Genomic DNA, 13,990 nt, shown 5'->3' with positions numbered 1-13,990 from the left:
TCATTACTTCTAAGAATACGTTATAAATGTTGTGGGCGTCATTTTGCAGAGTGGATGCAGTGGTATCTCCCTGGCTGTCAGAGCTGTGGGCCAAAGTGATGGAAATGTGGCCCTTGCCCTCAGGCTTGGAAGTGATCAGCGAGTCTGTGTGGTAGGTGAACGTCTTGCACTGAGTATGCTGGAAGCTCTTCTTTTTCTTCTTTGTTTCTTTGCATTCTTTGATAGATCTCAGGCAAGTACCTGAGGTGGGACTACATACAAATTAACCCCCCGCCCATCCCCCCCGCACACACACATGCACACACACACATGCACACATACATACACACACACACACACACACACCAGTTCTAATCATATGATTTGATGAAATTGGAATATGAGAAATATAGACAGCTTCAATAAGTCGATGCTCAATCACTGGTCTGTAATATTATGCATACAACAATGGCTGAGACTTCCTCCTCTGGGAGAGACTTTGAAGGAGGGAGGCATTATTGTATCGATGTGCTTCTCTTTATTTAAGCAAACATACTATTTTTCGCACAATCAAAATGGTGGACTTTTGCACGGATGACTCTGATTTAAATCCCCAACGGGATGTTCTTTATCTCGTCTTGTTTCAAGGGAGTTTAACAGACAAGGCTATTTGCTGACTTGGTCTGATCATACTCAATCCAATCTCTTAGATATCGGTAAGTGGGTGGTTGGTGGGTGCTCTGGTGGGGTATGCTCCTACTTTCTTATCAAACAGCTGTCATCCTTATCTCTCGTTCTTCTTTTATGTGTTTATTACTCCCTTGTAACACCTCTAATCTTTTGTGTTGATATGCCCTAAATTTCTTATTTAAAAAATTGATTAGATTACCGTACAGAGTTTGAAATGTTTTAAAAATGTTATTGAAATGTATTTCATTTATAATTTATTCAGTTTCCATGGAGGTCTCTTCTGTAAAATGGGCGGGGGGTATTATAGGGGCCAATGGCCTAGAATACAGAACAAAACACCAACTGCCTCCCAAATTATCTAAATTTTGTTTTGTTGATGGGGGCTTGAAAAAATCCTCTACGCTTTTTTTTGTTTTACTCCTGTCTTTCCTCAGCCCTCCCCCTAAGTACAAAGCTGTGTTTGTGGACATGGAGTCTTCTCAAGAGGAGCGACCCCTTCCTGTGTCCAGTGATATAAGTCCGGGCCCTCTGTGTCCATTTCATGCGAGATTATTGTCCAATCAAAGAGTGACCGCCGCTGACCACTTCCAGGACGTCCGTCTCATCAAGCTGGACATCACTGGCTCGGGACTTAGGTCAGAGGTTACATTTTGCTTAGAATTCTTAGGTACACATTGTCAATTGGAAAATAATTGTAAGTCAAAGAGTACATTCTGGTTTGAATCTTTAGGTACTCATTGTCAATTAGAAAATAATTCTAAGTCAAAGTGTACTTTTTGCCCAGAATTCTTTGTTACTGTAGCAGGTTGAATAGTGGTCTGAATTGTTACTGCATTGTCAATAAGAATTGGCAAGCTTTTTGTTTTTGTTATGAGAAGGGTGTGTGTTGGAAGTTGAGATTGGGATCACCAGTTTAATTGAAATGGACTGCTCAGTGTAAGATTCCATCATTCGTCACTTTTCATTAGGCATAACATAGTGGAGTCTTTCACTAAGAAGTCAAAATGCATCATTCACTAACTATCTTGTACTTCTTTCTTTTCTACTTTTCAGTTATGATTTCTGAAGTATTTGTTTTAAGTCATAGCAGAAAGGCCAGGGTTGTTAAAACAAAAATAAGGTTGATTGGGTTCCCATGTATGCTTTGAAATGGGAAAGGAGCGCTGTTGTAAACAATTTGGATCACGTAATGAGTTTTGATACCGAGCAATTTTGGGGGGCCAAGTACGTTTTACCAACTGGCCGATGGTATGTTTACCTGAACAGATTCTATGTCAGTCCTGCATTTATTTAATAGTCTCGTATACAAGTCTTAAAATGAACAAGATTGTTTAGGATATCTTTTCATTTTCCAGTCTGCAGCTCTCTATGCATGGCCTATGAACCACTTCTCAAAACATACTTTAATGGATTTTAAAAAAATCTGTTTCTTAATCCGTGGTGTCATTTGCATGTGCTCAAGAAATATTTTTCTGAAATTCAAATTCTTAATGTTGAAAGAAAAAGGTGGGAAAAAATACATAAAGTAAGTACAATTTTTAAAGAATGAAATAGTTCTGTCTCTCTCCCGTAAAATTTTTCTTTCTGGGCCTGGTATAAATTTTAACGGCTTGCTGACAACATTATGTCAATTATTTTTTTTTTCATTTTCTGTTCCAGTTTTGAACCTGGGGATGTAGCGATGATTCACCCGGAGAACTTAACCGACACAGTGGAGGCTTTCCTCTCTCTGCTCGAACTCAATCCAGATCAGATGTTCAGATTGGAGGAAAATGATCCAGGTTTGTGTGTTCTTCCTTCACAGCTCATACTAAAGCTCAAGACTCATTTGTTGAATTCTTAGTTGTAGTGTGTTAGTAAGTGCTGATATGTTTTGCCTTTTTTGCTGTGCGTACATGTATATATGGTTAATGTATCGTTGAGGAAGTTCTTCTTTGTGTATAGAGGGTGCGGTGGCAAAGCGGTTAGTGCACTCGTCTGCGAAGAAGAAAAATCCGGGTTTGAGCCTCGGTTCGGAAGCAAATTTTTTTTCACCCTCTCCTGCCCACCCAGCAGAAATGGGTGTCTGACTTCAAGTTGGGGAAGTAAAGGCAGCTTGGAAAGGAACTGGCCACGCTACCACAATATGCCGAAGGCCCAGGAAGTTGTCTCACAAATAAGGCAATACCCAATGTCCGGATCGGATGCAGGAACAACTTTATATGGTTAACTCACTTCAGACGGGTCACACAACAGTTGCGTGACCCCCGCCGGGACGCTCGCGACGGGTCTCACAAGCCCTGCGTGACCAACTTTGGAATTTTTTTTCCGCTCTACAAATCACGCACAGATCGCGAGACCCGCCTCGTACCCTTGTTTGGCCAAGCCTGAGCTACTTAGACCTCGTTTCGTATCTCTGGGGGTCAGTAGTTTTTAAGTTATTGAAGGTGAAGGACAGTGACCCCAACTGGGGTTGAACAGACCGGAACTCGCGCTTTGTTTTTTTCTATACAGCTGATAGTAATCCGACAGTCGCGTCGTAGTAACAGTCGAAGAAGTCGCATGAACAAGAATCACATAATTTCGCCGTTTTCTATACTTCTGTGCGTTTTACTAGTTCTAGTGTCTCAGAATATGATGTGTCTAATAGTTAGGATCCTGGATATGTACCCGAACACAGCCCAAGTCGTAGTTCTAGGGCTAGATCTAGCACTAGTACCGGTGTTGTTTTTCGCGCAACGAAATCACAACGACGTGCCGTACATCTGTCTCATGTAATTCAGTGTATGGGTCTGAATCAATGCACAGACCAGCTTTTATATTTTCACCAAACACTCGCACATGTATACAAATCAAAGCAGAACACTTTGAACTTTTATTTTTGTTGTTGCAGTGAATTTCATTCTACTTGTCACGTCTCTGGAAATTTTTAGGAAAATCAAATTCATGCCAATTTTTAAAAAATCATACAAATTAAAGTATTAGACTTAGACAACTTTAGTTTTTTGTATTAGATTAAGCTTGAATGTTACTTTACTGTGTCAAAAAATGATTACAATAGGGTAATTCTGAGAGTTGTGGTGATTTATTGAAATACCCCCAAAAACGCCAGTCTTCAACACTTGTGACTGGTGAAAGGGCCCAGTCGCAAGTGAGTTAATGTATAGTTGAGAAAGTTCTTCTTTTTGCAGTTGAACTGGTTTTCTTGTTACTTTGATATATTTTATCTTATATGAATGAAGTATTACACTCAGTGGTCATGTGATATTAGTGAAGCGCTCGAAGTTTATACTCGTATTGGATAGAGTGCTATATATATACAATCCATTATTATTACTATAATGACTTGTATGGAATAGAGTTCTTTATAAATGCAATTAGTTTGATTTCTCTTTCAACAACAAGTGAGATCAGAGGCCACCGTGATTGTTTTTATTTTGGGGGAGTTTTTAGTCTTTTTTTTTTTATTTGTGTGTTCTTTGTCAGATTACTGATGTATATGTATTTGAACAGATTGTTGTACATTGAATGGGCCAGTACGCATGACTTTCATTGAAATCTTATTTTGTTATGAAGCAGGGAGAGCCATGTGGGAGTTGGTGCAAAAGAAGAAATCTTTATCGTTGTTATTTTTAGTTGTAGTAGTAGTAGCATTGGTATTATTATCATTATTATCATTATTATTATTATTATTATTGTTATTATTATTATCATTATTATTATTATTATTATTATTATTATTATTATAATTTTCATTATTGTCATCATTGTTATTACTATTATCAGTTATATTATTATTATCATTATTACTATTACTTTCTGCTGTTTCCTATTTGGGTTCATGAAAGGTACAGTATTAATTGGCTTGGCCACCATTTCTTTGTCAATAAATGTATGGGATATTCTATTTCTCTTGGAGAAACCGGAAACGTGGATAAGAGCACTAATATAGTAAAACTGGCTACGTCTGTTTATGTTGACCGGCCAGGGCAAAGTGGGTGGTTGGCGGGTGCTCTGGTGTGGTATTCTTCTTCTTTCCTATCAAAAATCTATCGTCTTTTTCTCCTCTCCTTCTTTTTTGTGTTTGTTACTCTCTTGTAATATCACTAATCTCCGGCACTCATATAGACCTTATTGTGTTGCAAGTGCCGTAAAACACTTACTAAAACTAAACCTAAGGCCGTGGCAAGCACGCAGGTCCTAAGTATATGTTCTGTGGCCAGGTGAAATGAATTAAACAGATAATGTAATGTGAATTTTATGTTTGTCTTTCTTTTTATTTTATTTTTTCTTTTATTAATTTTTGTTTTGTTTTGCCATAAACAGACGTGCCTCTGCCCGCCAGATTCCCGTCCCCTTGCAGTATACGCTGGCTCGTCACGCACTATCTGGACATCAACTCAGTCCCGCGGAAGTCCTTCTTCGAGCTGCTGAAGTACCACGCCGATGATGAGCTGGAGAGAGAGAAGCTGGAAGAGTTCTGCACCCCAGAAGGACAGGTAGATTTTTTGTGTGATAAGATCTTAACCATAGCTGCCAACCAGTATGTTAAGGACATATCATGGGCTCTCTTGTTCTTGAGGTTACGGTGTTCGCCTCTCATTCAATAGGTCCCGTGTTCAAAACCTGATAGTAACGGAAATTTTTCTTGTTTCTTGTCTAAAAGTTTTCTCGTTTCACCTCCTCTCCTGCTGTTAAATTATGTTCTGTTATCTCCTTTTACTAGCCCCCCCCCCCTTTCTTCTTTTACTCCTTGGCTCCTTCTTACTGCTCTCTTTCAGCCACATCCCTGATATTAGGGTAGGTAATATCTAGCACTTAGCTTTCTCGGATAAGGGCGAAAAAATCTCTGAGGTCCTGTGTGCATGTTGCAGATCCCTTGGTGGTCCAAAATCGAAAAGAGTAGGCTTCCATCGCCACACGTGCAAATTTCCTAATTAATTCCTACCAAACTGAAAATGTTTAATGTGTCCCGCAATCTCATATGACCTTATGCAGTTGCGTGCCCTATAACACACTTTCCAAAACAAACAAAAGACATTTCGACTTCTCATTGTAAGACACCATTCTCCACACTTTCCCAAAGGATGTATGGTGAAGTCTTACTCTGAGCAGTCGATATATATTACGTTCTTTTGAGGGTCTGAGCACTGAAGTCTGTTTTTGTGTCAGAAAATATGAATTGTTTTCTAGTTTGGCTCCTCAGTGACTTGCTGATGATTTAAGAAAAATTTTTAACTTTCAAGACTAAATTTGCAAACGATTTTGAGAACAGATCCTTTTATTCCATTGGAGAGGTTTTACAGTTAACATTTCTTATATAATTGCTGCTGGTCTACTAGGAGCAGTTTGTGAATTTACTGCCTGATGAAAAATGTGTGTGAAGGTTTGGAGAGGGGCCACTTATTCAATGCCCACCGTCTTTAACCGCTGTGTACCTAGAGCCTGTTATTTTGTTTTGAAAAGTTGGCAGCTATGTGCTTTTTGTGTTTTGATGTTAACAATAATACCGCCTTCATCTCCCTGGTTCACTGACAGACCAAAGATCCAGGGTAATTAATTTTTAATAGATGGAGTGATGTTTGCTTCAGATTTACAGTAAAATAGATAATACTGTGTACATATTTTCAAAATTTCCATGATTATTCATTATGTTTGAAATATTGTTTGGTTGAGGGAATTTAGTTTTAAAACATTTTTTTGTTTTTATTAAGTTAATAAGTAAGTTTACTCAGTGTTTTAGGCAATTGGCCCACATCACATCACATGAAACAGTCATTTGTGAAATAAAGTTTCCATAATGCAGAGTACAGGTTGTGCCAATATCTCTTCTCATGAGTGAAACTTTTTTATTCCTCAGGAAGAGCTGTATTCATATTGCAACAGAGTGAAGAGAACCATTTTGGAGGTACTTGTTAGTTCTGTAACACATGTAAAGAAATGATCTCTGTTTTGATGTGGAAATAACTCTTTCTGTAAGAAATTTATACATAATGTATCTCTTTACATTTTGAAGATGCGGTATCGGTAGTCCAGTGTTTAGGCTACCGGACTCGTACTCGTGAGGTTGTGAGTTCAGGGGTTTGAGCGTCAAGACCAACATTTTGTCCTTAGGAACGACACTTGACATGAATTGCCTCACTCTACCCAGGTTAGAATGGGTACCCGGCCATAGACAGCAAAAGGTTTTGTCAATATGTTAGTGTTTTAGTGCAGATAAAATGGCAGCTTGCAGTGTATGCTTTCCAGTAGTTGAAGTTGTTTCGAAATGCTATCAGGTCAGCTGGGGTTATAATATAGATTGTGAAGCGCACAGAGCTTGCTGTGGAGTGGGAATTTGCGCCATACGAACGCTCTTTATTATTATTAGGTTTGTTTTAGTTTTTCTAGATTCAACGTATGACAGGCTACAGTGAGAGTTCCTGGATCAAGAATGTTACAGATAATGCTATAAATTACTTTTATATAGCTCACATCCCCTAAAAAGGTACTCACTGCACAAATAATAATAATACAAGAAATATTGTTCCAATAATAATCCTTTCATTCCCTCCCCCTTCTGGTGTTTCCCTCTGTCGGTCTTTTTTTCCCAGCACCAAATGACCATTATGGTGTTGATGTGCTTCACATTACTCATACAAATAAAATCTCGTCAGATTCTTGAAGACTTTCACAAGACCAGTAAACGGATCCCATTTGATCACCTCTTTGATGTCATCCCTGCCCTTCAGCCCAGAGCTTTCTCCATAGCTTCTTCAATAAAGGTGAGTCGTTTTTGCAGGGATCCCGCTCTTTTGTTTTTTCCTTTTAAAAAAAATTAATAAAGTGTTACTTTTGGTATTTTTACTGAAAGGAGGTTAGAAGAACTTAATATTTTCTGCATTTGTTTTTCTGTTTCATTATAGCCACTTTAATGTAAAAAATACTCGAGGGGAGAAATGGGAAGTGGCCATTTGTACAGGTGATTGTCTTTTACAGGAGGTAGTTAGAGCAGGTTCGACTGTATATACATGTGTCATGACGCAATGAAATCAGCCGCTCGTCAGTTTTTAGGCAGATGAAATTGTTGGTATAATGTTAAAACGTGCTCATTTGTCTTTTTTTGATGAAAAAAAATAATACCCATCTATCTTGAACAGAAGTTGAGATATTTGTGAACGAAGGAGAGGGTGGGGGTCACCTGGTCTGGTGTCAAGGGTAAAATTAGTGAAGAAATGACCGCAAAAATTTGATGACTTCCAAATCTCGAGTGTCCTTGAAAACTGAAAATTAACATTTTTTTATGTGTTTGATCAATGGTTTTTCAGTAAAATCCACACAGAAATATGTGTTTAGAAGGACATAAAAAAGTGTTGATCCCCCTCCCACCCCCCACCCCCCCCCCCCCACCCCCCCAAAAAAAAAAAAGAAAGAAAAAGAAATTTGATAAAAATTGTCCAAATAGGAGAAAATTGTTGATTTCTTTGATTTCATTGATTTGACGAGTGTATGATTTCACTGTGATGCCACACAAGGGTCTGATGATTGTTTTGTATAGGTAAGACACATCGACACAATAGTGGTAATTTCATGCCGGGGAAAAACAATGTTCAGGCAAGTACGTGTGAAATTGTTGAAGACGGCCATCTATTCTCGAGGAGAAAAATGGTTGTTTTAGACTGGTGGACATCTTACATAGTGTTATTATGATATTATAAAATGCACGAGGAAAAAATGGGGAGTGGCCATTTGAACTGGTGATTGTCTTATACAGGTGATTGTCTTATACAGGTGATTGTCTTATACAGGTGATTGTCTTATACAGGTGACCGTTAGAGCAGGTTTGACTCTATGTCTCTCCTCAGGCCCACCCAACCCAGCTGCATCTTCTCATGGCTGTCGTTCGCTACCGCACAAAACTTCAGAATGCACGACGCGGCGTCTGCTCCACCTGGCTGTCCAGCCTCAGTCCGGACAGACAAGACACATACGTGCCCATCTGGGTCAAAAAAGGGACCATACGATTCCCCGCAGACCACGATGTCCCTCTTGTGTTGGTGGGTCCAGGTAAGATAAGAAAACGTCATTATTACTGTATTCTGTTTACCATGATAAGTGCTGTGTTACTAATTCATGATCATGGTAAGTAATGTTACTAATTTATGACTATTTTTATACTCTTCATGTGGTCAAAAGGCTTCTTTGCCATATCGACAGGCCAAAGGGCTAGAACCCAAATGGCCGCTGGATCAGAAAAGTAAAGTAAAAGTAAAGTATGTGGTCAAAAGGCAGACCATGAGAATGCCTAACATACTTTTTCCCTGTTACCTTTGTAAAAGTATAATATGTGCATTTTCTGCAAGGTTAGATTCTGTTTTGACCAAAGCCGTACTGGGTATCTCAGTCAAACTTATTAGGATGAAATCTCGCAGCTACTTTGATCAACAATGGATGACTGTATATTATACCGGTAAAGGCAGAAATCTGCCCCTCTTAGATTATTCTATACAGTCTAGTATGTGCCTGGCAAAATCAGTGGGGTGCGGAAATCTTTTCATTACAAACTTGTTTTAAATGCCAAGATTATACATTAATTTATTTTTTTTAAATTGGGACCAGGAAATCTCTTCTCTATGTGCATACTGGACTCTAGAAAGCAGAACAAAAGTTAAGTTTATTTCTTTCCCTTCCTTTCCAGGTACAGGTTTGGCACCATTCCGCAGTGTTATACAAGAAAGAGCTTCTCAAGGAAAAGGTGGTAAGTGGACAGAAATTTAAATTCTTTTCCATACGTTTGTACCACGACACATTGGAATCAAGTTCTCATCAAATTGTGGGGCATATGGTGTTATTGATATTATCTTAAAGCTTGTTCGTTTATCTTGCTTTTGATTTTTTTTTTTTTATATGCAGCTGTATAGAACAGAAGCCGAGATATCTGTGCTTGAAGGAGGTGGGAGTTGCCTGGTGTCAGAGGTAAAAGTAGTGAGAAAATAGCTGCCAAAGCTGGAGTGTCTTTGGAAACTAAATTTACATTTTTTGTGTGACTTTGGTCAGTGTTTTTCAGTAATATCCATGCGGAAATATCAAGGTGTTCCTTTCCTTAAAATTGTAACGGATTTAAACAAATTAAACGTTTAGTATTAAGATAGTGTCCTGAACAGATTCTCGCATCCTCTGAAAACCTTTTATTTTGGCATACAACAATGTGATGAACATTGACGACAATATGTATAAAATCATTTGGTCTGCTATTATAGTACTCATTTACTTCTTTCTTTCAGGAGTCGTGCTGTTTTTCGGCTGTCGCAGCAAGCACAAAGATTTCTTTTGTGAAGAGGAATTTGCAAAGCTGGAGGAAAAGGGTCTCGTCAGCCTTCACACAGCTTTCTCTAGGGATCAGGTAAAGATGCGTCTTTTTTATGACTCCACTCAACCATGTCACTCTGAAGAAGTCCACATCGTAAGTCATCTTATTGCGGTATAATTGACAAGGACTTGAGGAAAAAATGTTATCGGGTGTCTCAGTCTTTCTGCTATGATAATGTTGTATCCCTCTCAGCTTGGGTTGGCCCTGACAGGTGGGGTCGGAAGCCTACCTCATAAATTTTCTAAAGTGTATCGATACAGGCATAAAAATACTTACATTAAGAAACAAATTTTCTGTACAAACATCTGGCTAGAAGTGGCATTGTGCTGAAATTTGCTGGCTCCATCTGCTGAACTGAATATTCTGAGATAAGAGTTGTGTATAATTCTAGTATTTCTTAGAAATGTGCTAAACGGAGGTGCACAAATCAAGTATTTCTTAAAACTTTTCTTAACCGTTGTTTCTTCGGGTTCTATGGGGAGGGTTTTTGTGGTCCTCTTCTTTGGCAGAGGGTGGTTGGTGGATGCTCTGGTGTGGTCTGTTCTTTTTTTTTTCCTATTGAACATTTCCTGTCCTTATCTCTCCTCCTTCTTTTTTGTGGTATCTTTTTAGAAACACCTTTAATCTTTGGCATTTGTACATATGTTACTCTGTTTGTGTTGCAAGTGCAATAAAATTCTTATTAAAGCTAATAAACCCAAACTCCGTTGTAACACCTCTAATCTTCAGCACTTATATAATCGTTTTCCAAGATTTGTAAAAAATCTTACTAAAACTAAAAACAGTCAAGAGTATTATCCAAACTTTTTCCCCTCAGGATGAGAAAATCTATGTGCAGCACCGAATACGTGAGCAAGGCAGGCAGGTGTGGAACGTGCTGAGTGAGCAGAATGGAGCGTTCTACATCGCAGGGTGAGGCAAATTGACATGAATTACAGGCTTATTTATTATAATACTTGGCATTAGTTATAGGCTTATTTTTTTATAATACTTGGCAGGGTGAGGCAAATAGACATCAATTACAGGCTTATTTATTATTATAATACATGGCAGAGTGAGGCATATAAGCATGAGTTATAGGCTAAATTTGTTGCACATCGCAGAGTGAGGCAAATTGACATGAATTAAAGGCTTTATTATTATACATGTTGAATTGAGTTAACTATACATTTTAACTCCTTCAGTGCCTCGCCCAGAATTGTCTTGAGCCCTTTGGTTGGGTTTTTGAGCAGTCATTGGTGGGTGGTTTGTGGATGCTCTCGTGTTGTTTGCTCCTTCTTTCATTTTTGTTATCAAATGTCTATCGTCCTTATCTCTCCTCCTTTTTTTGTGTTTGTTATCCTCTTGTAACACCTCTAATCTTGGTTGGTTGGAAGGAACTGCAGTGTGGTTTGCTTCTTCTTTTCTTCTGTCAATCATCTGTCTTCCTCATCTCACCTCCTTCTTTTCTCTGTAACACCTCTGATCTGCTGCACTTACAATATGCATGACCTATTCTTGTTGCAAGTCCAGTAAAACTGAATGAAAACTATTGCTTTGGGTCTTTTTGATTGTATTTTTCCAGGAATGCCAAGTCTATGCCTGACGACGTGAAGGAGGCGCTGTGTGATGTGATTTCTGAGCACGGAGAAATGACGAAGGAACAGGCCACGACCTACATTCAAGCTCTTGAGAGAGTTCGTCGCTTCCAGGTGGAGGCCTGGTCATAGCCCTCCTCTGATTTGTTTTAGTTTCTGTTTCGGTAAAAGTTTTACAGTATGTTCAACACAATAAGGTCATGTAAATGCTGCAGATTAGAGGTGTTACTAAAGAGTAACATTCAAAGAAAAGAAGGGGGAGAGGTAAGGACGATAGATCTTTGATATAAAAAAAGAAGCAAACCCAGATCTGCCAAGTACTCTGACAAAATGGAAGCCCTTTGATTAAATTTGGGGAGGGGAGGGGGGGGGGGGGCTATGGAAGAACCCTGATCAGATTTTCATGAAATCAAAATTTTTTCTTAAATTTCATTTCCATCAGTCATAAGCAATGGATTGTGAATAAAGTGAAAATACACAGGTATATTATTTCGTTTAGTTGCTGTATTTGCATGTAAATGACACGAAAGCACACTTTTTTGTGTGTGTTAATTTGTGTGTATTTGAAATACACATTTATTTTCCCTAATTGTGTCTTAGTGTAATCTGAATCAACTGGGGTCCTGATGACTGATTGTTTCTCTGATTTTTTTCCTCAAGCACCGATTTTTACGGAAGATTCTGAAAGAAACTTCAATATTTGGACATGGAGGTACTGGGAGGTCTGTCATAGCTTTCTTCATCTTTCTCTGATTGTGATAAACGGAGATGTCGGCTGAGAATCGACGCTTCAAATGTCCAGATTTTTAAATTAAGTGATGCCGTTCTCTTCGAGTTCATAAGGTCTTTTATCATTTCATCCTGGTAACTTGCTCAAAGTCGGTCTAGAAACTTGATTTGTCTATGTTCAAGGCGCTAAATTTGGAGAAATAACTCATCTTGTCAGGATACCTCCTGTGGAACCTATTTGTTTTGCTGTGTAAAGGAAATTAAAATGGGAATTTAGAAAAGAAAAACCCAAAAATTGTTTGATTAAACCACAGATAGTTTTTGAAAGTCTTGACATTAAATGTGTTTATTTTAAAGAAAAGGTATTTTTATACTTCTTTTAACCCAGTTCAGATAATATAGGAGGTGGGCTGTTGACCTTGCCTGCTATATACTATATGTATGTTTTCCATAGTAACGCCTATTTATTAATTTATTTTTATTTGATTATATAAATATTTGTACAGAGTGCAGTCCACCCATCTTATATTGAGTAAGTCTGTGTTATTATCTTTGTGATACTCCTTACAATTTTGTCAGTGTACTGTGGAAGAGCATAGCTTGTATTTGAGCTACTTCTAAAATGCAGAAAATTCAGTGGTCCTGCAAAATTCCCTGTAAGCAGACTTTATTGTATTAGACCTTTTAATTAGAGTATGAGGATTGTTTCACACAAAACTGTATGAACTGAGAGATGAAATAACTCGAGACTTTGGTGGTTGGGGGGGGGGGGGGGTGTTGCTGTTATGTTGTTTTTGGGGGGGGGGGGGGTTTTCTAATAAATTAGTCTTGAAAGTGTGACATGTCTGTGTTTGATTTCATTTTATCACATTAATGAGTTTGGGGTTTTTTTAATGCAACTTTTGGGGGTAACCTGGAAAGTGCCAAGCATTTAAGCGCTTTGTCCTGACAGGCTGTATCCAGATTTACAATGTTTTTTTATTTTACTTGTACTACTGATAATATGGTGTTTGTGATGTAGCTGTTTGGAGTTTCACTGGCTGTCTCGTGCAGGAGACCCAAGTTTGATTCTTAAATGGGGAAAAAATTTTGTCAAGTACTTCAGTCTTTCTACTGGGATGTGGCATTCCTTTCAGTCGCATTGGCTCTGACAGGCATTGTTGAAAGCCGTCTAAATTTTTTTGATAGGTGTGTAAAAGCATCTACATTTTAAAAACAATTCGCTACCTCGGAATTACAATGTTCTATCTGCACAGTATTTAGTTTGAGAAATCTGATGTCAAAGTATTTGAGGTTTACATCATGTCAAGCTTTTTCAAATGCAATTCTTTGAATATCTTGATAATGACTCCAAATAATCTTACAATTTTGATAGAGCAGAAAGAACATTTGTGAGGCAGCGTGGTGGAATCAGGCTCTCGTCAAAATAATAAAAATGAAGAAACTTGCATTTTTCCGCAGGTTTGTGAATTTTTATTAAATTTTTGTTTTTTGGCTCAACACCTTTCATGTCCATTAAAGAATTCATTCCAGTGTGGATTTTTCTGAAAAACGTTGATTAAAGACACAGAAAATGTAAATTTTCAGTTACCACAGACTCTTAAGCTATGATAATAACTAACCTTTAGCGGCTATTTCCTCACTAATTTTACCTCTGAAAACAGGTGACCTTCACCTCCTTCTTTCA

At 38.2% G+C, this 13,990-nt stretch overlaps 1 protein-coding gene across 1 annotated transcript in view; it reads left to right on the top strand.

Annotated features, from left to right (window-relative positions):
- Positions 1 to 11,706, top strand: part of LOC101845057 (NADPH-dependent diflavin oxidoreductase 1) — a 12,836-nt gene extending 1,130 nt beyond the window's left edge. The window contains exons 2-11 of the mRNA XM_035973354.1: positions 1,104 to 1,304; positions 2,329 to 2,450; positions 4,975 to 5,147; positions 6,509 to 6,556; positions 7,305 to 7,412; positions 8,493 to 8,694; positions 9,326 to 9,385; positions 9,912 to 10,030; positions 10,815 to 10,909; positions 11,562 to 11,706. Of these exons, the coding sequence (XP_035829247.1) occupies positions 1,104 to 1,304; positions 2,329 to 2,450; positions 4,975 to 5,147; positions 6,509 to 6,556; positions 7,305 to 7,412; positions 8,493 to 8,694; positions 9,326 to 9,385; positions 9,912 to 10,030; positions 10,815 to 10,909; positions 11,562 to 11,706 (1,273 nt within the window). The remainder of the gene's footprint in view (positions 1 to 1,103; positions 1,305 to 2,328; positions 2,451 to 4,974; positions 5,148 to 6,508; positions 6,557 to 7,304; positions 7,413 to 8,492; positions 8,695 to 9,325; positions 9,386 to 9,911; positions 10,031 to 10,814; positions 10,910 to 11,561) is intronic.
- The last annotated feature ends 2,284 nt before the right edge of the window (positions 11,707 to 13,990 follow it).

Source organism: Aplysia californica, unplaced genomic scaffold (genome assembly GCF_000002075.1).
Source record: "Aplysia californica isolate F4 #8 unplaced genomic scaffold, AplCal3.0 scaffold01156, whole genome shotgun sequence".
NCBI lineage: Eukaryota > Metazoa > Mollusca > Gastropoda > Aplysiida > Aplysiidae > Aplysia > Aplysia californica.
The sequence above is the reverse complement of the archived record's forward strand: the minus strand, read 5'-3'. Positions and strand labels throughout refer to the sequence as shown.